At 42.0% G+C, this 23,992-nt stretch overlaps 1 protein-coding gene across 1 annotated transcript; it reads right to left on the bottom strand.

Annotated features, from left to right (window-relative positions):
* Positions 1-600: 600 nt before the first annotated feature.
* Positions 601-16,405, bottom strand: SERPINB5 (serpin family B member 5). The gene is made up of 7 exons (XM_009514928.2): positions 16,355-16,405; positions 10,503-10,677; positions 7,793-7,930; positions 6,593-6,710; positions 5,041-5,183; positions 3,401-3,568; positions 601-2,066 (listed from the first exon to the last, which is right to left on the bottom strand). Exons 2-7 carry the CDS (start codon positions 10,674-10,676, stop codon positions 1,674-1,676), a joined length of 1,134 nt encoding a protein of 377 aa, XP_009513223.1. The 5' UTR covers position 10,677; positions 16,355-16,405; the 3' UTR covers positions 601-1,673.
* Between the last annotated feature and the right edge of the window lie 7,587 nt (positions 16,406-23,992).

Here is a 23,992-nt window from a genome sequence, read left to right as displayed (position 1 = left end):
TGGGCCAATGACTCCAGTTAAACCTTTGGTATTAAAATGTGTTAGAGACCATTAAAGGTCCACAAAGGCAAGGAAACTCGTAAATCCACTGAATCATTGTCACTAAAGGTTTCTCATGGATTGGCAAGGTCAGGAATCAAAACAGAACTCCTGTCTCCAAATTCAAAATAACCACCATGCTGTTCTCTGGTGTTAGAAGAATGCACATTAGGGATTGCATGTTCCCATTTAGAAATCTCTTTCCAGTTTCTTTCATACCTGAAGCACCAAGAAAGTTCTCAGGTAAAATGCTTGTATTTTTTGGGTATACATAATTGAATTCTCTGTATATGGTGACCAGCTAGTATCGTGGTCTTTACTGGGAACTCTCATCATGTGGTCCAGAAGGGCAATCCAGACATTGGTTTAGTTTTTTATTTTGACTTTGTGGCCTGCATGAATCTGTTAATTTCGATTTCTACCACTTACTGGAGGTAAAGAGTGAACACTGACACTGTCAGGGAACAACGCAAGACTGAACACACAGACTGACGCTGGAGATATTGCAGACATTTGACACAGGTTTTATACTGCTTTATTCTGAAGAGTAATTAGGTAAACCAGTACTGAACATATGCAGCAGGAAGTCTTTAGATAGAAATGAAATTTGATTGCCATGATTTCATATGGAATTTGGAGACTGGTAATTTCAATGTTAATCTCACTCAAGTTGAAGTCCTTATTTCTTTCTCATGCCTCAGACATTAAGTAATTGTATGGAATCTCCTTAATGCTGAATGCAGAACTAGAAATGGCAGATAATTTGTGCTTGAAAAGTGTGGCACTTCCAGTATTAATCCAACTGTTTTCTAACCTTGAAGGTATACCATTCTTTTTCTCAGGATATATACAACAGGGCTTCTCGTAGCTGCAGTGAACTGGTCCCCTCTTCCGTGTCTGAAGGGCAATGCGTCAAAAAATTCCACGCAGCAGAGTCTAACCTCCCCAATCTATGAACTGATGTAGCTCGCATTGAAGAGTCTTCTGGGTATACATTTTGTCACCATGATCATTGTTGCTTGCATTCACAGGTCTCCATGGAGCTGCTCTTTCACAGATGCAAGCTCTGATGCTAGGCTGAATTGTCTAGCTACGCTGCAGAACCTGGGTGCTGTGTCACTGCGCATTGGCAGGGTCCGGTAGGGCACGCTGGACCACCAGGGTGTAGCCAGGTACAAGGGGAGGGCTATCACACCACATGTCCACATTTTCCCCTTCTAGGCAGTAGGAATCCACAGAGCATGGGTCACAAGGGAGAGTGGTGTGGCCAGGGAGCGGGAATGTAGCTCTTCCTCCCAGAGCCCTTTCCAACTGCTGGTATATCTAAAACAGGTTCTCACTTTTTGTTTTGGGAAAGAGATGTCACAAAGGAACAAAATATACTTGTTGCTGAGGCTGGGATGCTTCTCAGTAAAATACAGTGTGTCCTTCACAGTGGGAATTCTTCAGCCCAAGGGGATGAAACATAAGGAGATAAGCTAGTTATGCTGCATATGTAGAGTACATTGTGTTACCCAGTCGATGTATGAACCTCTTAGATTTCCTTTCAAAAGTGATAGTCAGGATGCCAAGCTTTACAAGAACATGCACCACCATAAATGTAATTGTGCTTTTTCATAATGAATATACCCTACTTAAGGGGAACAGAATCGACCTGAAAGAATCACACTGCGAGTTTTGTTGTGCCTAAACAAAAAGATAAATGGATGGTCAGCTTTAAATTCATCTTTGTGTTGCAGAATCCGGTATCCTGGTACCTCTCGGGACTCGCCACCTTGTTCATTTACTTCCAAAGAGACTTTATGGATGATCTTTGACAACACCACACCTTTTGTCTCACACATCTCTGAGAAATCTGATGCACTCTCATTGAACATATCTGTCACGCCCAGGCTTTCCAGAAGTGGCTTCAGGTCATAATCACCTTCCACGCTAAACTTTGGAAGAAATACATTCACTTTGGTGTTGGCCATCATGCTGGGATTGGTCCACTGCAATAATGTCTCAGGGGTGAGTGCCTTTTCCAGCTGAAGACATAAAGGAACAAAGGAAATTAATGATCAGTCCAAGGAGAAAGAGAAAAAAAAAAAAAAGACCATTCCTGAACTTCCCACTCCTATCAAGCTCCCCAAAAAATAAAGTCGAAAAGGCAACCTTTGCTTTTGAATTCACAACTGCAGCATTCAGGGTTAACATACTCTCAGTTATATTGATGCAAGTATGACTTAATCCATAGGACAGGCCTCTGGAGCAACTCCACTGGATGTGCATGCTTTGACTAGTAGCTCTTTACAAGCTTTTGATAGGCAATCACCTCAACAACCATATGAAGGAACCTGAGAAAGACAGTCCCCACCCAGGTTACACTCAGCCAACTGGCAGATCCAAAAGTCTTGATTCCCGACCCTAGAGAGTAATGAAATTGCTGGTATCTGGGACAGAAGACGACTCCAGATCCAGAGCCTGATCTCAATTAAACATGCAGTTGTTTGAGCAATTTTTAAAATACTGGGAAGTGGGGAGGCAAAATTTACAGCCACAACAAACTGGTATCAGGAAAGGCCTCACTTGCATCTTAAGATGTGTGTGTTCTGTAATTTACTCCTACATATAAAAGTACCTTACAGATGCAAAGGCAGATTTCTCCTGCCTTTAAAATTTATGGCCAGTTGCAGCAAATTGCAAAGGAGACTTGCTGATCATCTGTCTCTTAATTCTTAAAATTTGAAGAGAGGTGAAAATATATTCTAAAATTTTCATAGAGAAATAGCATAAGAAATAGTCATTCTTTAGGCAATGCCTTATTCATTTTCAAATTTATGTGCAATTGTAACAAAAAATGGCCCATTTTCAGGCACCTCTGCTCAAAATTAAAACTTAGAGAAATGTTAAGACCTTAGTAAAATAAATCATGGATACATGTCAACTGGAAAATATGAGGACGCCAGAGTGAATGATCTCAGCACTACTGAGTATGCAGTAAGTATGACTTTAAGCACTTCACTATAGCAAGAACAAAAATCTTAAGATGAAAATTATTTTGGGGGTCTATATTTTCAAATCGATGCAGATTTCTAAAGTGCATCATGGGCACCTTCTGCACTTTACACTGTCTTCTGTGCACACCCTATCTAAAACAAAGTCTTGTTCACAAGTTCACACTTGGCCACAGTGGAAACAATGATGTCACAAATATGAGATCAGGAACAGAGAAACAGAATGAGAAGTTAAATTCACAGGAAACCTACTTTTTGTTTCCTTCTATACGTCATCTAAATAACAAAAACCTTCCATAAGCATATGGCATTATATGCGGGCTGTTTCCAAGGGAGGCATCATACCAATTCTGTTTTTCTCTCACCTGCTCCAAGCCAGTGGTCTCATCTTCAATCTCTTTGGGCAGCAGAATGAGCATGCTTATATGTTTGTTAAGACATGGAAGCTCAAGGATGGCAACATTTAATTCTTTTACATAGCCCAGGCAAAAAGTAGCTTCCAGATTCATCATTTGCACTGGTTTAGTGTCAGTCTGCAAAACACAGAGGAAACAATCTAGCACTCCTTTTAATTCACAGATAAAATGGCAAGAGAGGAAAGTTTGTAAGCTTGCATGGAAGCTGTACATTCAGTTACCATCAGAGAATTTGTTGGCTTTCATGTGTAATGAAACCAGCTGTAAAAGACCCTGTTGGCTTTTTACTGTAGGCAGCTTTCCAAAGAAAACTGGAACAGAATTCTAATTAATATGATAGCAACATATTGGGGATGTGCCTTAAAAGAGAAATTTACCTAATATTGGTGACCCTTTGTGCCTGTTTCACTGAGTGCTGCAAACTATATTGTCTACAGGGCATCGTAATGCCAGTGTCAAGCTCAGGGCACATCTGAACAGTGAAGGTCAAGCTGTTCATACGAATAATTGATATTTTGGTCCAAGAGCTGAAACAGAATAAGAAGAAATTTCAGGCTCACCTAAAGCCCTGTGTCTTTGCTTTTCATGAATGAAACAAAACTAAACAAAACTCTCAATTTCATAGGGAAGTTTTACAAACTGTTGTTACTTTAGAAAATAAACCCTTGAGATGTTTCACTCAAGTGTTTTAGTGCTGATTGTATAATTTTTAAAACTTTTTTAGCTGAAACTGTTGGCTCATATGGTAATTTATGCATATTTTCAGTGAACCTGAAACTCCAACTTTTTTCATGCACATATATAGATGTATGTATGTACGTATGGATTTGGAGTATAATCTCTTTATCTCTTAAATGTTGCTCAGCTTTTCAACTTGGTTTAAAGCTGACTGTCTGATCACAATATTAATCACTGGTCACAGATTCCTGAAGTGATGAATATTAATAATAATGAATTAATAATGAAGTGAACCAGCCATGGGTGCTGCACCCATTTGGACCTCGTGGCTAACAGGGCTGGTATGCAGAGGGCTGCAGTCCTGAGCCTGACTGGAAAGAGGGAGAGTGATGGGTCATCATCCCTGAAGAGGAAAGCACAGTGCCAGGCACCTAAGGGGTACGCTCAAAAAGACCCCATGGGTGTAGATGTTTCACTAGCTCTGTGACCAAGAGAAATACAATGTTTTGTGCTTCACCCCTGCTGGTTTTGCAATGCAGCCTCTGGTACAAGCTGCAACCTCTTGGAAGAAGCCACCCATGAGAATGTGCATCTCATTGTAGGCAATGGCTGCCTCTGATTACTTGTACTCAGCTCCCATTGTCTCAATATAATATCAGAACAGTCTGTTTTCACACTGGGCCTTTGAAAGACAGATGTGGAAGGGCCAGCGAAGTTTTAAAACAACACAACAGGCAAACTGGTTTATGGACCATTGCAAGAGCATAAAGATTTAGACAGAGTCTAAGAATGCCATGGTAGTGATAAACATTTCTTTTTTGCTCTTGTTGGGATTTCCTTAGCTCAAAGTTTGCATTTTCTTGAGTGGAAACAGTACTCTTTTTTTTTTTTTTTTTTCCCCCAGAACATACCTTGTTGACTTTAAAAGGACATTCTTTGATCTCTGCCTCTGGAAACTTCTTCATCCAGTTTGTGACAAAATAAGCTGCATTAACTAGGAGGATCTGAGTCTGGTCACTTACACTACCCTCATTCAAAATAGTCTCCATTTTGCCTGTGAACAGGTTTAAGATGGTTGTTAATACAATGATAAATTATCAATATATCAATTGCTTCAACTGAATATGGACGCATTTCACTAAATTGAAAAAATTGTGTCCTGTGCCTCACAGGTAAAAGGTTTTTATTCTAATGGAAAATTTGAAAAAGAAGCATTTATTTCAAACTGCAGCTTAATGTTTGAAATGGGATTTGGGATCAAGGTAGATCTTCCAAAGACATGTTTTCTTGGCTTATATAGCATGGAATCAAAAATATGTCTACTGCTTTTGTTCAGTACCTTAAAGAAGGTATTGAATTTTCAATGAAATTCAACAGGTATAAGTGAAAAAGCATTTGTCATTTGGAGAGCAGGACTTGTAGGGAAGTTCCAGATTAGCAGCAGCAACTCACTTCTAGACTGATACATGAGAAGAAAATAACTAGAATAACAAAAATGCACTGCTTTGATTACAGTTCATAACCAAATACTGCTACAGACTTCAAGAAGAATATGGAAATGTTGTCCCTCCCCCTCGCTCTTTTAGACCTGTTCAACCACTGCCATAAAAGACCCTGAGTTCAGAGCACTGGGGAGGCAAGTCCTGCCTTCACACATGAACTGCACAGGCAGGGGCAAGGTGCTTCCACATGGGCACCTAAGAAGCAGACTCACATACCCATGTTTTCATGTTTATACCACATGAGGGCAACAGGCAGCAACCGAGCCCAGAGCTACCGCTGCACAGGCTGCAAACAGGGTCTGTTATGGGCGCTGCATGCTCACATGGGCCTGGGCTGGACCTCTGCCCCCACAGACCAGGCAGGTTCTGCCCAGGGACCCTCACGGTCACTGACTGCATCTCCTGTGACTCGGCCCGGTGGCTGGTGGCTCAGCAGTACTGCAGGAAAAGTGTCCACAGCCCCATTTCCACAGAACGGCAAATAAGAGATGCACATCTTCTTGTGGCTCCCTTGCTGGCAAAAGCAGCTGAGCTGAGCTAGGCTGAGCTATTAATTAAGAGCCTGAAATTCAGAGTCCAGCAAGTACTTCCCATTACAATAAAACTTTTAAAGGGAACCAGGGCCTGGATTCGATGTATTGATGTCAGATGTTTGTGAAGCTCCACAGCCAGTAGCTGTTGCTCTCCCAAACTGTCCTGCTGCAGTCAAATATGAGCAGCTTTCCCCAAGGCTAATGCAAGGTCAGACTCACATTTCCACCTTCAGAAATGCTGCAGTAGTAAAGTTAGTGATTTCAAAACATGCTGACATTGCTAATCCTCATGATTCCAAATAGTAGGTCTAGTCCCATTGCTTTCACTCTGATTTACTTATAAAGGCATTACTAAAGACGTGTGACGAGGACAAATATCTCTTTCTCCAAAGAGGCAAACAGCATCCCCAAGGTTAAGCTGCACTCACCATCAGTTAGCTCTGAAATAGATTTGTTGATCTTCTGTCGGGTTTCCTCAGTTTTTTCTTTGAAATCCACTAATTCCAGTTCAGATGGAAAAGGCCTCTTTGTGGAGTTGACAAAGTCCTGAAAGACACAAGGTACCAAAGTCATCCTTGGTTAAATGCCATCCACTCAATGGCTCTTTACAGAGCCTGCAACATCAGCATCCCGAGCTTCACCACAGGGTAGTTGGGGAGTTTATTATGATGGACAGCTATCAAATAACAGTGGGTGATAACCAGGATGCACAGCTGCATTCGGCACATCACTTTCAAGGTTGTCTTCAGTTAAGCGGTGTCATATCGGGAGCTAAAGTAACTTTGGTATTGCAGGAGCAATCATATTGCCAGAATTTGAATGAATAAAACAAGCCTCAGTCCAGGCCTGGGTAAGAGAAAGGACTCAGATAAAGGCCACAGGCTGCTCGAATCCTGTCTGTCCTCACCAGATGAGATGTTTATTGCTGTGAGTGGGTATTGGCCTTTGCTGCAGCAGAGGCTGAACTGCAGGCAATCTGATTATAGCATCATTTAAGCACATTGAGTTTTCTGAAACATCACTTTTAGGCTGATGATGTCCTTGCTTGGAGCCTTATTCAAGGCCAACTTTGGGAAAGAAAAACAAACAAAACCACAACATTTCTCTTGGTTATTTGCAAGGTCCATAAGTTATAAGGCCAAACACCACCTTCCTCACTTGTGTCGTTTCAATAGCCAGGCTTCTGCCTCCTCAGATAGACTAAGAAAACTACAGCTTATGCAGTAATTACTTGGGTGTGTGAACTGGACACACACTTGCACCACCAACTTTCTTTAAAACTCCTTTTTGCTCATACTTAAAATGCAAAGACCTTGATGTGGCATAGAAGTTATGTTGCATGCAAAACCTACTGAGCTACTGACCTAAAGGATATTAATGAAAGAATTAGAAGTGTAGTAATAGTTGTGTAGCTTGGGGTCAAGCAGCACACTCATCCATCCTCCTACAAACTTTTATGGCAGCAGAGAATATTATGTTGTTTGTCATCTGAGTCTAGGCAAGTGACAGCCAAAAGTGAGAGAAATTATTTTAAATAACATTGCAGTCTGACACCACAACCTGTAACATGCTGGCCAAGCAATTCATAGCGCCTGCATTTTATTATTATTGCATTCTGCAATACTTACTGTGGTAAGATTAAGAGACTTGTCTACAAATAGCCGTTTGACCATTTTCAGTGCAAAGAAAGAGCAGAGTTTGGAAACATCTGAAGTTAGTGTTTGAAACCCAAAAGAAACATCTTTGACATCTTGCAAATGGAGTACCTGTTAAATGAACAGAATAAAATGCTAATTTTATTATCTAAACATTCCTAACAGCTTAGCAAAAAATAATGCTGGTTTGTGACCAGAGCTGTGGCTTTTCTTATTTAAGCTAACAACACAGCCTCTTGCTGTTGTTACTCAAAAATAATTTATTTATTTGACATCCTCACATAAATTTAAAAACTTGATCCTACCAGAACTTTAACCAAATGCACTTCCTTCCTGTGAGAAGTCCAAAGAAATCAATAGAGCTGTTCGTGCTGGTGATGTGGCTTAGTCAATTAAAACTCTCTAGAACGGAGTCATAATGTTCTCACCAAACCTACATTCCTGGCCAAAAACCTGGAGCTTTTCAGCCAGATAAGTGAGGGTCACAGTTAGTCTCCTTTCTAGAAGTGGAGTAAAAAGACACCTTTAAAAATGCTTAACCGATCATCAAGTTTTCTGAATCCTGTAACTGATACATGACATCACATGATATTTCAGGAAAAATTGATCAGATAACTATGTCTGTTTTGGTAGACAAAGTATGAGCTGGAGGTAGGGCTGCTGACCCACACATGGCCACCTCCCAGCTCCTGTGAATGACAAGCCCAGTTCTACGGAGTGTTGGGGTGACCTAAAACTCGCTGCTTTTAGGCACCAGAGGTGAGAAGTTACTGCTGGTTTTGTTTGAAAATAGCCCTGTAAACATTAATTGAACTTCTAATGCCCGCTTATTACAGGGACTTTGATGGTGGCTGTTTCATTACAGGCAGCCTGCCCAACCCTCCTCACCTGTCTCATATTCCCACATGAGGCATAGCAGGCAGTAAGCGACCTTCTTTTCCCTTTGTCCCTCACTCCTGCTCTTTCTCCCTAAACAGATCACGCCTTCACAAACAAAACAAATTGCTGCTCTGCCTTAGCCACCCCTCCATGCCCTCCCCTCTATTTGTTTAGTGGGTGCAGAAGGAAATAAGCTCCCAAGGACGCAGCACCAGCACAGCTCTCGGCCAAACTCCACAGCCATTTCCTTAAAAACAACTTTCTCAACTTATTTCCTTTTCCTCCAACAATTTCATTTCTTAGCATGTTAATTGCAGAAAGCTTCTGTGCCTGGAAACTATGTTTGGGGAGAAAGCTACGCTAATGCAACTTCTCTACCTGGGAGAGCTTTTGGCACAAGTTTTTAAACTGATATTCCAGAGTAAGGCTGCCAATCTGGCTCCTTTTGTATCTAGTATTTAAAACCCAAGCACAAACTCAGGGGCAGGCAGAAGCTAGAATAGACATGGAAATAGGAGATATTACATTTAAAAGCATACCAAGCTCTCCTTAGTATCTGTAGTCAGCACTTTTATATACCACTTGAGAAATATGAAACATAAACGCGCTTGTGTAACAGAGCTCCATTTGTGGATGTGTACATCAGCTTAATATGGGATGGCTCAAAGCAAATTGCAGACACAAGTGAAAACAACATTAAGGGCAGGTTAATATTTTGAACTCTCCGATTAGAAAGACAATGCTTGAATTTTGAAATGGCAAGGAAGCTGCAGGCTGTCACTTCAGTTTTTTTAAAAAATCTAGAACTAATTTTTATATTTTAAAAAAAAAAAAAACAATGCTGTTTGGAAAAATCTGCAATGCCTAGAAGATCTTCATGGATATATTGCTGTGCAGCTCTGCAAATAGCACAAGACATTGAATTTCTGTGGCACGAGGCAGGGCACAGGAGGCTGCACTCGGGGGTACCTTCAGTGAATGAGGAGGTACAGGGAGGAATTCCCAAAGGAGGGAAAATATATTCAAATATATAGAATTTCCCTCAGAGCCTGGTGATAATCAGCATATAAATGTATACTGAATTTGCTTTTTATCCACCTTTATGTAACTGCAAAAACTGTGGGATAAAAAGGAGCTACACAAATCTTTGCTTACACAGAGGCAGCAGAAGAGGCTGCAAGGCTGCCTCCCTGCATCACAGAGTGAGCTTGATAAACTGATTGCATCACAACTGCCATGCTGCACCTTGGTATTGGAAACCCCTTGAACACCGTGAGCTGCTGTAACGAGAAACATGGTTGAAGTTGTGCCCTCTTCTACTGCGTCCACCTCCTCTTAGCGGTATTGCAGGAGAAAGGGGAAATGTCAGCGGCAGGGCCGCTAAGCATACTCGCCGCTGACAGAAAATGGCAAAATTATTTCCAATACTATAAAGCTTAGGCATTTTTGAATAATGAAAAACCAATTATCTAGAAAACGCAGTGAGCTTGACTGTGATTTGCAGCCACAATCGACACTACACTAAAAGGAGACAAGGCTTTAACGCAACTGTTGAGGACTCTGCCATGTCCCCTTCTACCTTGTACACACGTGAGGAAGCTTTTTCTTTATGCCAGATTTTCAACTTCTTTTGCTGTGTGGAGCCATGGAGTGTGGAATTGTTCAGGAATTTCAGCCAGATGGTTTGCAGCCTGGCTTACAAAGGAGCCAGACATCCATCAGAATATTAAAAAAAATAAATAAGAAAGCCACCTCTGATAGCCATATAATTTCGCCGCCACAGAACAGGATGCTGACAGCTTACCTGTTTCATTTGGTCTGCAGTATCACCTTTCGTAGCTTTATATGCCAGAGCCAGAGACGTTGAGATACACAGCGGGGCAAAAATAATATTGGCTGTTTTGTCCTTCTCGCATAGTTTTTTGAACATATCAACTGCAAAAGCAGTGTTTGCTAGTTGCAGAGCATCCATTGTCATTCTGAAACAGAAAAGGGAAAAGAGAGATGACTCAGAGTGTAATTCTAGCTCCTGCTGTGGTGGGGCTGGGTCAGAGCACTGAAGGAGGCTGAGCACCAGTATGGGGATTGGGGAGCTTGAATCTTCAGGGAGAGAAGAGAGAGGGCCTGACTGAGCCCACCCAGCTTCAGAGCACACTGGCAGCTCCTGAGGAGCAGAGAAGGTCTCATCCATGTCCAACCAAGGAAACGCGAGTGATTCAGTAACAGCCACCATCCTCAAGTGACAGCTGGCAGTGCCACGTGTTACATGGAGTCAGTATTACCAGAAGCACTTGGGGAAATCTGGGTTAGGTCAGGGTGACCCATGCATATTGAGTCAAATTGGATCACATATGAATTTAATCTGTTTTTAATTGATACTCTCAAAATGTGCCAACTTATAAGGTACTTTGCCTATGCTCCGGGCTCTCCTGGCTCTCAGACAGGCCTTTAATAGTCTCATAATCTTTCCTGTCTCTTGCTTCATGGCTAATTGTTCATTACAGCTTTAGCTTCAGAACACGTCCTCCCTCTAAGGGATGATTCCCCATTCTCCCGAGCCTTGCTAGAAGTCTCCAGAAAGCCATCTGGTCCTGTAGGTTGAAATTGTCCTAGAAACTTAAAGGAGGCATCCTAAATAAATACTGCTGTATGCCCACTCATCACTTACACTGTTTTAACTGCAAATATTTTCCTAGCCATTCTTAATAACTGCAATTGCCACATGGCTGTTGGATGATCTGTGCAGTCAGGAATGGGAAGGGTGGTGCCCAAGGGACAGTTGCTGCAGTCCACACTCTGGGAAAGCCAGAGTATTCGCATCTTCCAGACTGCTTTCACGTACCTGAAATTGCACTTTGGTGTAAGCATGTTTATGTAGATTGAAGCTAAGAAGGGTGAACCACAGAATTTCAGTCAATTGCACAAGTCTGGCTTTAAACTAGCAAGCACACAGAAGATTGACCCAATATCATGTATCTCTAAAAAAAAGGTGATCTGTTAAAATTGGTCTGTTAAACAGCTCCATCAAAGCTATTGACAGAGACAGAAAGGAAATGGAAAAGATGAATACTGGGAGAGACTTCAAAAAGCATAAGATTTCACAGAGAACCTAAAAGGTGTCTCCAGCATTTGCTCTCTCCAGGAAAAACAGCAAAATAGTGGAATAAATACAGTGTGGAGGGGTGATTCTAAAAGTTGTGTTCTTATCCAGACACATACACCGATCTATATTTGCATTTCAGGCTTTGACACTGAGATCTAGGGGTCATTTTTTATCCTATTATAGAAAGGAAAGTCAGTTATTTCTTACATGGGTCGGAGGTTTGCTGATCTTTTGAGAAACACCTTAAGGACAGGGGTTTATCACCAATAACTGACTACTTAATACTACAGTCTCAAACATTTACTAGTTCATATCATTTGCATCCTAGCCAGGATAGATCTCACTGGGTGAGAGGAGAAAGATACAAGAAGACAGACAGGGGAAGAGGGAACACATGGGCAGGGAATTGTCCCCAGCAAGGTACCTTTCTTGACCGTTCACTCTCATCCCAGTTTGGAAAGACATTTTGAATTGGAACAATCTCCTATTTGAGTGTGTGTGTCATACTGCCCAACTTAGCTGAACATCTGACACCATTGTACGGAGACGCTGTGGAGCAGTTGTGGTACTTGACAGCAGTGAATGACTTCCAAATAATCTGGGGTACTTATAGATTTTTATGGGAGGTCTGGTGCATAATTTGCACATGATACCACAGAGAAAATACATTGATTTACTCATAAGGCCTGTTTGATTAGAGAAGGCCTCTTACAAAATAAATGTCTTTATTTTAATTTTAATTAACTTACATATGTTCTTGGATCTATTTGGTAAGGCAACTGGTTTATTTGGCAACTGGTTTCTTTTTGGCTAAAAGATGCTATATAAAATTACTGAATTACTGAATTACTGAAATGCACTGCACAATTTAATGAGGTAAAAAGAAAAAAGATATTGGCATAAAACCAAGGCTTTTTAAATCCATGTTTGAAAAGCACACTTAACCACTACTGTACTCTTGCAAAATGTTTTGACTGTTGGTATTAGCAACAAACTGTTTGCTAACAAATCCCCTCCCACTGGAAAAAAAAAAAAAAAAGGAATTTGTCTTGAAGAGGGGAAACATTAAATATATATCACTGAAGAAAGGTATCCCCACATAAAAACAGTATACTTTGCAACACCTAGAGGCTCTGGCAGAACCCTGAATTCAGAGCGAGTCTGGCTGGACTCGTCCATCCTCCCGTAGCCTGGCAGTGCCCAGCAGCTGCTTGATAAAGAGAGATTATCCATGTGAGATCCCCTTTTACAGTGTCAGCAGGCGTTGAGCTGGTGTCAGAGTGAGGTTCAGGAAATGCATCTCAGAGATCTTACGGCTGTAAAGGGAAAACTAAGTGCCAGCCCAGCACTGCAACGTCTCATTAATGTAGTCACAATTTCTCACGCTTGAAAGCAACTAATTACCAGAAAAGTTAAACTTGCCAGAAACCATGGGCTCAGCACACCTTAAAGGAAGAGAGCTTTGGGCAGAACAGTGGCAGAAGACAGAACGAATTTGAAGGACCGAGGCTGCTGATGAGGGAGTAACAGAACAACAGGGCCTAGGGTGCAAATGTAAAATCACCCTTTAAAATGCCTCTCTGCAGTTGCTCATCTCAGACGTGCACCTTTGTGCCTGTGCATGTCTTAAACTCCCTTGAATAGGCTACCTATCTTATCTTCCCCATTAACTCAGCCATTCACAGATGAACACACAATACATTCGCATACTTTGTCTCCTTCTCTCCTTCTCTCTGCCCCCACCTCTCAGCTAAAATTTGAAGATTTGGGGCAAGTACCAACTTCCCAGGTATTTCTTACCGAGGAGCTGGTGGAAAATTACCCAGGGAAATAAGAACGTGACATTCAACACCTACCACCATCAAGAAGACAAACAATATGAAGGATCTCACAATGCAGGACAAAGCATGCAGTTCACCTGGAAAAAATCTTATTTGCTAGTGGGGTAGAATATCATTCTTTAGTGCTGGCTGTCCTGATATGATTCTATTTAGGCCTCTGGATCTTCCTTACAGGCTAAAAAACAACATGCAATCATAACCACTCAAAATTATTCCTTGTTCCTTTCTGGCTTAATATTGCAAATGTTATGCTTTCATTCTAATGTTAGTATTTTCAGTTATGTTGGCAAATCTAGGGTGATTTTAAGATGCCTATGTGCTACCTGTGTTTTGCTTCCTTGGGTTGCAAGAGACTCAGACTAAGAAAATAAAATAGGAAATTTGGCAAAATTGTATTAAACTCTTCTTCCTTCTGCCAGTGAAAATCTGTACCATGGCTTTTAAACTCTTTTCTGACCTCATTGGTAACTCTGGTACTGTTCATTTGGATCATTTTCTACAAACTTTCGATGTTGCTTTTCAGTGAGGAAAATGGGAAGTATTTCATGGTGAACCTTTTATTTACCTTTTGTTCATCCAGTAACCGCTGATACTCTCAAAGCTTCTTCTGTGCTGAGTGAAACTACTTCTGGTAGTGATAGGGCTCTCCATTCTTATTATTTCTTTCTTTTGGTGCTACTATTGAAATAACGCCCATTTAGGGCATTTTGTTGGGAAAAAAGCTGGTTCACCCTTAACCTGGAACAATGGACTACAGAGCGTAGAATAACCTCTAATCCACCATCTTTTTCAACTGCACCTGGTCAGTCAGTTTTCTATGCTCTGTTTATTAATGATGTATGATATTTAGGAGCTCATGACATTCATATTCTTGAAAAGAATTTACTGTATTAAGTATTAAAAAATCTTAAATTTCATTAAAGCCTTGAGCATCCCAAGCCTTATGAGTCCATTAAAGCCAGTTCCAGTCAAGTGAGAAGGGTTGAGGCTCCCATTAAGAGGAAAGCCCATTAGCTGCCCATTAGCAGTTTTAGAAAACAGATGCAACTCCAGAGCCAGTAATCACAGGCAACCCTCAAACAGGGAGGAGTCAAAAAATTGAAAATGAAATTTTAAAAAGGCCTGCTGCATGGATTCTTGCCGAGTCCCTCCTTTCCCAGGAAAGTGGTATGTCAGCATTTCCAGAGGGGCCGGCGGCACTGGGGCATCTTCTAAGCACAGGTATCCTGTAATCCACCCAGCTTTGCTTAAAACTGTGACTCTGCCACAGCGTTACAGAAACACTTCCAGATAGAAAAGGGAGCTGAAAGGCTACTGAACCAGTTTACAAAAACCTGATTTAAACTTGTTTATTGGTATGACACCATTTTTGCTTAGTCACTCTTGAACACAATAACAACAACGAAACAAAACAAAACAAAACAACAGAGAGGCTTTGTTTACTATCTGCTTACTAGGAGAAAAGCTATACATAGCTTATCTTTTAAAAATACCATCAGGAGAATAGCAATGTCTGTGTGGAAATGTCTGACAAGTCAAGTTAGCTAGACGGTAGAGATAATCTGATAAAGCAGAACAAGAATTTATTTTATTCTTGTCTTGGTTAAGCAGACCTTCCAGGAGACAATACCTGCGGCAGATAGCAGAAGTGTGGACAGTGCCCACCATCCGGTACTGGGGGTTTTACAGCTGTATTGGGTTTACAGCTCAGGAGCTGAGAGTGTCAGCCCTGTAGTCTCTCCAGTTCAAACAAACTTCCACCGAGAGGATAAATTATATGAAACAAGCCACCCGCAGGTTTCATGAGTGAGGCATTAATATTTGAAACTAGCTGAACTATTTAGCATGGCCCCGCTTCAGCTCTTACTCAGCAAACGTGTAATATAAAGGAAGTAGATGACTTCTGTGAGCCTTTTCTCCTTACTTCTGTACAAATGACAACTCTCCAGCTGGCAGACTACCTGGCTACACAACAAGGACAGAGTTTCCTCTGAACAGACATCTCTTGGAGGAATGCAAGACATCAGACTGATGCTGGACCAGAGCATCTCATATGGCTAGGGAAAAAGCACTGTCAGCAGTATAGCAGGGAAAGTCACTCCAGGAAGGAGAGAAACAAGCTACGGCAATATGCTTTGCTGTACCTCAATAGCCAGTGAATTCTTCAAACTAAATGGTCACACTGAAAATAAAATTGGCAATTACTGGACCTAAATTCCTGCCCTTCACTTTAAACAAGTGCGATTAGTGATTTGATTAATAACTCAAAGCAAACAGAGCAGAGCACACATACCTCTGCAGAAAATTACAGGAATATTCCTCTGTATCAGAGACCTACAAAACAGTCTAAACCCTGCTTTGACACATGGAGCATTTTCACGGCATCATACACAACCTGCTTTTTCTGATAGGGGGAAAGCCATTTGCAATAACCCACCATATGTTAATAACTCCTAATGCCCTTGCTGTCTCACCTGCCAGATCCTATTCACTCCTTCCAATCAAGCTTTTCAGGAGGAAGAAATATAGCATGGCAAATGCAGCAATTTTGGGATGAAACAAAAACATTGTAGTTTGGGGAGGCTTTTTTGCTCCTTCAATTCCACATGATATTTTTTTGTTTCACAAAACATTGTTCCACAGTAGAGATTTTTAAAGTATTAGTTAGGCATTAATTAAAGTATCAGAGGAAGAAAAAAAAGTTGTACTTACTTGTCAAGGCTATGAACTTGGTAAACGAATCGCTGAAATGGGTACAGCACGAAGAACTAGCAACCCGTGGTGAAACCTTGCTGAGCAGAAGACTCTGTTAGCTTGCCAGCTCATTGACACCACTCCCACTTTCCCAACCTTAATTTGTGCACACACACACTCCCTCTCACTCTCGCTTTCTTTTTTTTTTCCCCCTTAATCATTCCTCATGGCAACTCCTGCTTTGGAGGAGCAAAATGATTCACACCAGAGCTGTCTTTGCCTGCCCAGCTACTGAAGACAACAACAAGCTCTGGCAGGAAAGAGCAACCTTTGTGCGTTGCCTTCAGCAAGCACAGTACAAAAGGCACCATACAAGAATGAGCGAAGGCTACGCAGCAGAGAATACAGGAGTGGATGTGCAATTAAAAGGCCTTCTGAGCAAAACCAGTACTCCAAGTTACATTGGAATTGCCACTATTTGCAGAAAAAATTGTAATTGTGAAAAAGATGCCCAGGAAGACAACCAAAATGTGTAGGCATGTGTGGCTGGGCACTCTGCATCTGCATATGCATTAAGACAGTGTCTTAACTCTGTCTTTGTAAGGGGCATATGTGTGTATTTGGTTGCCTTACAAGCCCAAGGCCAGACCGGAGTTAAGAGCTTCCTCCCATAGGCAGCCAGGTCCTCTGCAGAGGAGCAGCCTTCCCTGCTGCTAGCTATCCCCGGAGGTGGGAGGGGAACAGAAAGTCCCATCCCTTCACCTCGAGGACAGGGATCACTGGGTTCATTTCATACTGTCCATCCACTGCCATACTGATGAACATGACGGGGTGGGAGAAGAAAGTGAGAGGGAGAGATGATGGTGCAGCCCACCAGGTCTGTTTTTATTTAGAAGATGTATGCAGCCCTTAGCATGGAAGAGGTGGCCCACCCTGCTCCACACCATTCCCTGGTCAGGCAGCTGAGCCACCCGCAGTGGGGAACACCAGCAAGTACTCCCTGGGAGGCCATGGCTACCCTTCAATCCCCACGAGGAAATGGTATGCCACACCACAGGCACAGCTCAGGTCCACACCTTGCTAACCCTAGGTGGCCCTGCATACTTTTAGGCTACAAAAGGTAAATGCACGATAACTGAATTTGCTTTCAGGTTTGCAGTGCTGGTGAGCCCAGCTGCCCAAATGAAAGGGCTAGGAAACCAGAGGATGCGTTTTCACTGACACGACGCCTCCTTGGTGACAGTGGGAAATGGGGAGTTGTTATCTCCTCTGCAACAACATGTTCCTGTGTTGCTTTGAGCATAAATCACACCACACCACAGCATCCTGATCAGGTCCTACCCATGTTTCCTTCCAAAAGGCTCCTAAACTCTTATTATCCAATGGAAATTATATTTTACCTTCTGCTGTGATGCAGATGGGGTTGACCTTCCATCACTACCAGACAGCAAATTTAAAATTCTTATGCTTTGCCATAAGTGAATTCATAATGAAGACAGGGTATGGATATGTTTAGGCAATTAAAATAAGACACAAGCCAGTTGGCTAAACTGGGTCATCTGGGCCATCATTTTTATGTACCTAATTATGCCTTCTGTAGAGAAATTTTGATGAAAATCCACAATAATGTTCACTGCCAGACTCTCCTCAGATGTCTGAAGGTAATAAAAAGCCAAACGTTGCCATTTCTGCAGGAGGAAACTTTCCTTCAGACCCAGGTTTACCAAGTATGGTCACTGTGAAGTGGCTCAGGAGTTTCTGTATAAGCTGCAGGGAAATGGACAGCAACCAGACTGCCTTAACAGAGACAGCACAACTCACCAGATCCGTTCCCTTGCTATTGATAGTTGGGAAATACAAATATAAGCACTTGCATCAGTTTATTTTAAAGGCTGGACAGTGGAAAAGGGAAAGGAATCTACATTGCCAAGCTGGAGGTGTGTAAACATCACACCCTCCACTAGATAACTGCTCTGTGATAGCTGAGGTCTGGCACTATGTAGCTGTACAGAATCCTTCAGCCTGACCGAGTTACTGAGAAATGAATTATTTCTGGTCATGGTTCCATGAAACTAATAATCACTACTGCAATTGTGATGCTTCAGATGAAGGAGTCCACACTGGCACTGGTAACTGAGTGGCTCAGAGGGCAGTCCTGCTTCCCCCAAGAACAGATATTTTGGGCTCATATGCTGTTGGAGGTAACGTTAAAATAACTGTGACTTCCCAGTAGCTTCTTATTTATATTTATGGGAATTCCTGACATATGACTGAGTCTTATTTATAGCCGAAGTAGGAAGGTGTGGAAAAGCAGAAGATGCTTAACCTCAAGTAGTTGAGGTTTGCAAGGCACAAGTAGTGAAGCAGTTCTCCCCTAGTCCAGGAACATTCCTTCTCAGTCTGATTGAATGACAACTACTTGCATCAGCTTTCCCGTCTCCTGCATTTACTTTTCACTAAATTAGACCCGTTCAGTTTAATCTCAAAGTCTTTTCAACACACATAATTATGACCTGTATTTTTATCACCAAGTCAAAAAAATAATAGAACCAATAACAGGATTTTTCCTTATCAAAAAATCAAAACTATTTTTAAGCCCCCTGTGAGTTGTACACCTCCTACTATGATATTAACTCAGAAAACAAGGTAAATAAATATGGTAGAGACAATGAATGTGTGACGTGGAACACTTTGAATATCAAAGTCTGAAGCCTTGTAACACAGACAAGTTACAGTCTACTGACAAACTAATAACTGAGCTCTTGTCCTCACTCTTCCATGTCTTCAGTAGCCCAAGGAAAAACACAGACTAAGACCTTGCTGGACACTAGGATCAGCAGTTACGTATGTGTGTCCTCACCTGTGAACCAGCAAGCCAGACACACTTTGTTGCAGAAAGGAGGCAACCAGCCAGGTGACTCTCCTGTTACTCAGCTTGCTTTCTGCCCTTGCTCCCCGGCTCTCCTTGCCACTCCCTCTGAACTCCTCCTAGGAACCTTGTTCTTACATGCTGCTGGAAAGGAAAGAAAAACAGCCTCCTTCTCTCTGCTCTTTGAACGAGTTCATTTGGGGGGAGGGAAACTCCTGCTGCTCAACACAGCATGGAGAACTATTTCAACTATTTCAGAGACTCAAAGCGCCCACTGTAGTCTTTTTGTTTTTTTTCCTTCCCCCAAACTCACTAACGCTTGGTGCATGTCTGATTTCAGTTAATGCTGTCATGCTTTGGAGACCACATGGGAACTCCTCTACAAGTGGGACTGAATAATGAATGGAACAAACTGGTGCATTCTTTCTATGCTGTCAGTCATGAAAGGTCTTCTAATTTAGTTACATCTTTCACAGTAAGCTTTGGGTCTTGCAAGGAAGACAATGATAGAAAGTCATTTGTGCACTTTTATTTTGATTCAGTGACCTACAGTTTTAACACAATTAGGAAAAGTCAAAGGGTAAGACTGCAGCGTCTGTAAACAGGTATACACAGCAGAACTTCTCATAGTCCTCACATAACATGGGACTAGATTACTATTTAACAACACGAATAAGACATCGCCAAAATATTTCTTGTTTTCAGAAGAAATGCCGGCAAAGATCAGAATCACAGTTAAAAACCACAAGTTCATTTGAAATTAAAATAACACTTACAATAATAAAGTGTTATTCTACGGTTCCATAGAGAAAGACACAAACTGAACAGTAACAAGCAATCTCTTTTTTCCTTTCCTTCCTGAGGCGTTTGCACTGATACGCATAAAGGATGGTGTCACATAGCAACACACTGATTCAACATGTATGGTAGCAATACAGTTTTCTTCAGACATGTCTGCTGACGTAGAAGTATTACTCACCAGTGATTACTTCTAATAACAGACAGGAAATTAATTTCTCGTACTCACATGTGCTCACCTTTGGGGTTTTTTTTTAGTGAGGCTGTTCTGGACTGGAGTATAAGTTTCATTGGGAAAAAAAATTAAAGAGGCAACCAAAAATTAAAGAGGCAGCTTTCAGTGAGAACAAAGCCTTTAATCTGGTGAATGGGAAAAGAATGAACCCATGTGCTGGAATTAGGTTGCTCAGGATCTGACTATCTTCCCTAAACGTGGTGCTCCTAACACTCAGCAGCAGGCATAATGCTTGGTGTAATACAAATAAATCAGCTTAATAAAGAGATAGATTTGACTGACTCCTTGGAAGAGCCTGTGGAAACAGGCTCACAATACGCTTAGGAAGTCAAAATGTAGGGGGAAGTCCATGTATGTAAAAGACACAAAAAACCCCAACACATTATCCTGAAACCTTCTTTTTCCCACTATAAAAAGACTAAGAACAACTTCTTTGAAACAAAAGCAGAGAGCAATGCTTTGGATTAATTAATTCTCACTAAAGCATCTGCGATCCACTCCTTCCAGGAAGGACACATTTTGAACCGATCCCTGTGTGGACTGCTGGTTCACAGTGCCATCTCATGGGGACACAGATAATCCTCTTTCTCCTTCGTCACAGATGCCCGCAGTTACTGCACCAGCTTCCTTTGCCAGGTGGGAACTATGACTCAAAATCACCTGCCTTACATTTGTCCTCAAAAAAAAGCACACACACTCACATTTGTCATGTTTACTCAGTCATTTTTTTCCATTTAGTGATATTTTCAAATCTTTGAAGTGCCACTCCCTAGTATTGTTTAGGTGAACGGATTCACTTTACTGAAACGACCTTACCATGGGAGTACTGGTACTGATGATGTTTTCTCTATATAACCACAATTTATTGTGCTTGATTATTGATCTGTGGAGGTCCTCAACTAGTGAATTATTGGCAGCACAATAATCCATTGGTAGGTTCCTAACTGAGCGCAGGAGTAATTTTAGAGTTACCCTCGTTCACCTAGCAAAATAAAATCTGTACGGGGATAGGATTGCTCCTATAACTAGATCAATGTGGAAACTCTAAAGAGAGAGGAGATCACACTGACATAAGGTAAATTAGCAGAAGTACTTTTCCTAAGAGGAGCAAAGGGACCAAGCAGCCCTCTCCCTCAGACACCAAACTAGCTTTAACTCAGAGCTTCAGCAGTTTCTGGAAGGGATTACACCACCTTCACTGCCCACCATCGCAGACCTGGACTCTGACACACAGCTTCCCTTCCAGCTCTGTGTTTGTATTAATCCCTTAAGTGTCTCCTTATAATGCACAGAGGAAGGTGGTATGAGAACCAGGGATTTTTTCCCCTCTTTCATTCATTCATTGTCATCAGTACATGAGTCTCTTCTGTAATCCAAGTAGTTATGTATCCGTGTGATTAATGTGGGCGAAGGCACACACTTTCCCAGAGTTGCTTAGTGCCTGAATGTATGAGTATTAAAGGAAAATAAAAACTCAGAATCAGCATTTGCTGAAGATTTCATTGGAAATGGGCAGTCTTCACAGGCTGAATTTTCTCCTGCTCTGCGTTTTCAGTGGAGGATGGAGTGAAGGCCTTTGTTGATCCCTGAATGCAGCTAAGATGAGGTGCAAACATGTTAATTCTTGTTTCTCCAGTCGGTATTTGGCAGATCTGTTACAGGCAACCGAATCACAGTGTGCATTCTTATAAACACTCCCTGCGCATTGTCTGTGATCAGTAAATTATGGAAGTTATAACTTCAAACATATCTTGACTTCCAGATGTAAAATCTACAAATAATGGTCCAACACCGTTAAAAGCTAATGTAAACTGATTAGTGCGCATGCAAGCAAGGGAGCTATTTCCATATTCAGCAGTTGATTCAGCTCATACCACCACTAACGCAGAACCACTAGACTTGCATTGCAAAACACATAGAAAATAATATATTAGCCTATAATAGGAAAAGTATAAAGAAGTTGTAAATCACAATAAATGGTTCTATATTTTACAAACGAAAGTGCTAGGACTTGATAATAGAATGCTTCCTTTTCACTTTCCCAGTTACATTTACCCATTTAACATACTGAGAAGTAGTTTTCTTCAGTCCTTCTGAGATCTAATGGTCCCATTAAGCTCTGTGGGGAAACTTCAGAGGATACTGCATGCGTACTCCAGCAAGCTAACAAACTTATTAGCACAATAACATTAACATTTATATAACAGGAGTAGGATGTAAAGAGGTAATTGGGTCTATAGGTACTTGTGGAAATGCAAATACCTATCCATCTCTCTATCTAAGGTCAAGATTCAAAGCCCACTCTGAAGATGGCTAACAACTTCAGTGGGTTTGGGGTAAAGTAGGGCAACAGGCTTGTTAGTGAGAATTGTATTGAAAGGTGTGGAGAAAGTGTTGTACATGTGGAAGGATTATAGACAGCTTATGGTAGTATAATAGCCTGTTTCAAAGAGCTTCCTGCTTAAGGTGAAAATTATTCTGCTAAAAGTGGCTTGGATGAAGAGAAAGTTAAATGGGCCCTGACGCCATCCACCCGAGGGTGTTGACAGAGCTGGCTGACATAATTGCAAGGCCACTCTCCATAATCTTCAAGAAGTCATGGAGAACGGGGCATGTCCCAGAGGACTGGAGGAAGGCAGATATTACCCCTATCTACAAGAAGGGCTCGAGGGAGGATCTGGGTAACTATAGGCCCATCAGCCTTACCTCAATCCCTGGGAAAGTTATGGAACAAATCCTCCTGGGGGCCATCACAAGTCAAATGAAGCATGTGATTGGGAAAAGCCAACATGGCTTCACTAAAGGCAGATCGTGCTTGACAAACCTAGTGGCCTTCTATGACAAAGGGACTTACCTGGTTGACATGGGGTGTGCAGTGGACATTGTCTACGTAGACTTCTCCAAGGCCTTTGATACAGTCCCCCACAGTCTCATCCTGGAGAAATTAATGCGTTATAGCCTAGACAAGTGGTCTGTGCAGTGGGTGGGGAATTGGCTGACAGGCCGCACCCAAAGGGTGGTGGTAAATAGCTCTTTCTCAAACTGGCAACCTGTCACTAGTGGAGTCCCCCAGGGATCGATATTGGGCCCATGTTATTCAGTAACTTTGTAAGTGATATGGGTAACGGCATCAAGTGTAGTCTGATGAAGTTTGCTGATGACACCAAGTTGAGTGGGGAAGTAGACACTCCAGAAGGGAGAGCTGCTCTGCAGGGAGATCTGGATAGGCTGGAAGAGTGGGCCAGCAAGAACCTTATGAAGTTCAACAAGGACAAGTGTAAGGTCATGTACCTGGGAAAACATAATCCGGGAGTGCAGCACAGACTGGGATCCACCTGGCTGGAGAGCAGCTCTGTGGAAAGGGACCTGGGGGTCCTGGTGAACAGGGAGCTCAACATGAGCAAACAGTGGGCTGCTGCGGCCAAGGCGGCCAACAGGATGCTGGGTTGCATCAAAAAGGACATCGCCAGCAGAGATAAAAAAGTCATCATCCCACTCTACTCAGCACTTGTCAGGACACACCTGGAGTACTGTGTACAGCTCTGGTCCCCTCTATACAAAAAGGATGTGGACAGGCTGGAAGGGGTCCAGAGAAGGGCCACCAAGATGATCAAAGGACTGGGAAGCCACCATACGAGGACAGGCTGGGAGAGCTGGGTTTGTTCAGCCTTGAGAAAAGGAGGCTCAGAGGGGATCTCCTCACCATGTATGAGTACTTAAGGGGCAGCTACAAAGAAGATGGAGACTCCCTTTT

Source organism: Phalacrocorax carbo, chromosome 2, assembly GCF_963921805.1.
Source record: "Phalacrocorax carbo chromosome 2, bPhaCar2.1, whole genome shotgun sequence".
NCBI classification, from domain to species: domain Eukaryota; kingdom Metazoa; phylum Chordata; class Aves; order Suliformes; family Phalacrocoracidae; genus Phalacrocorax; species Phalacrocorax carbo.
Note: the sequence above shows the minus strand (reverse complement) of the source record. Positions and strands in the feature narration are given on the sequence as shown.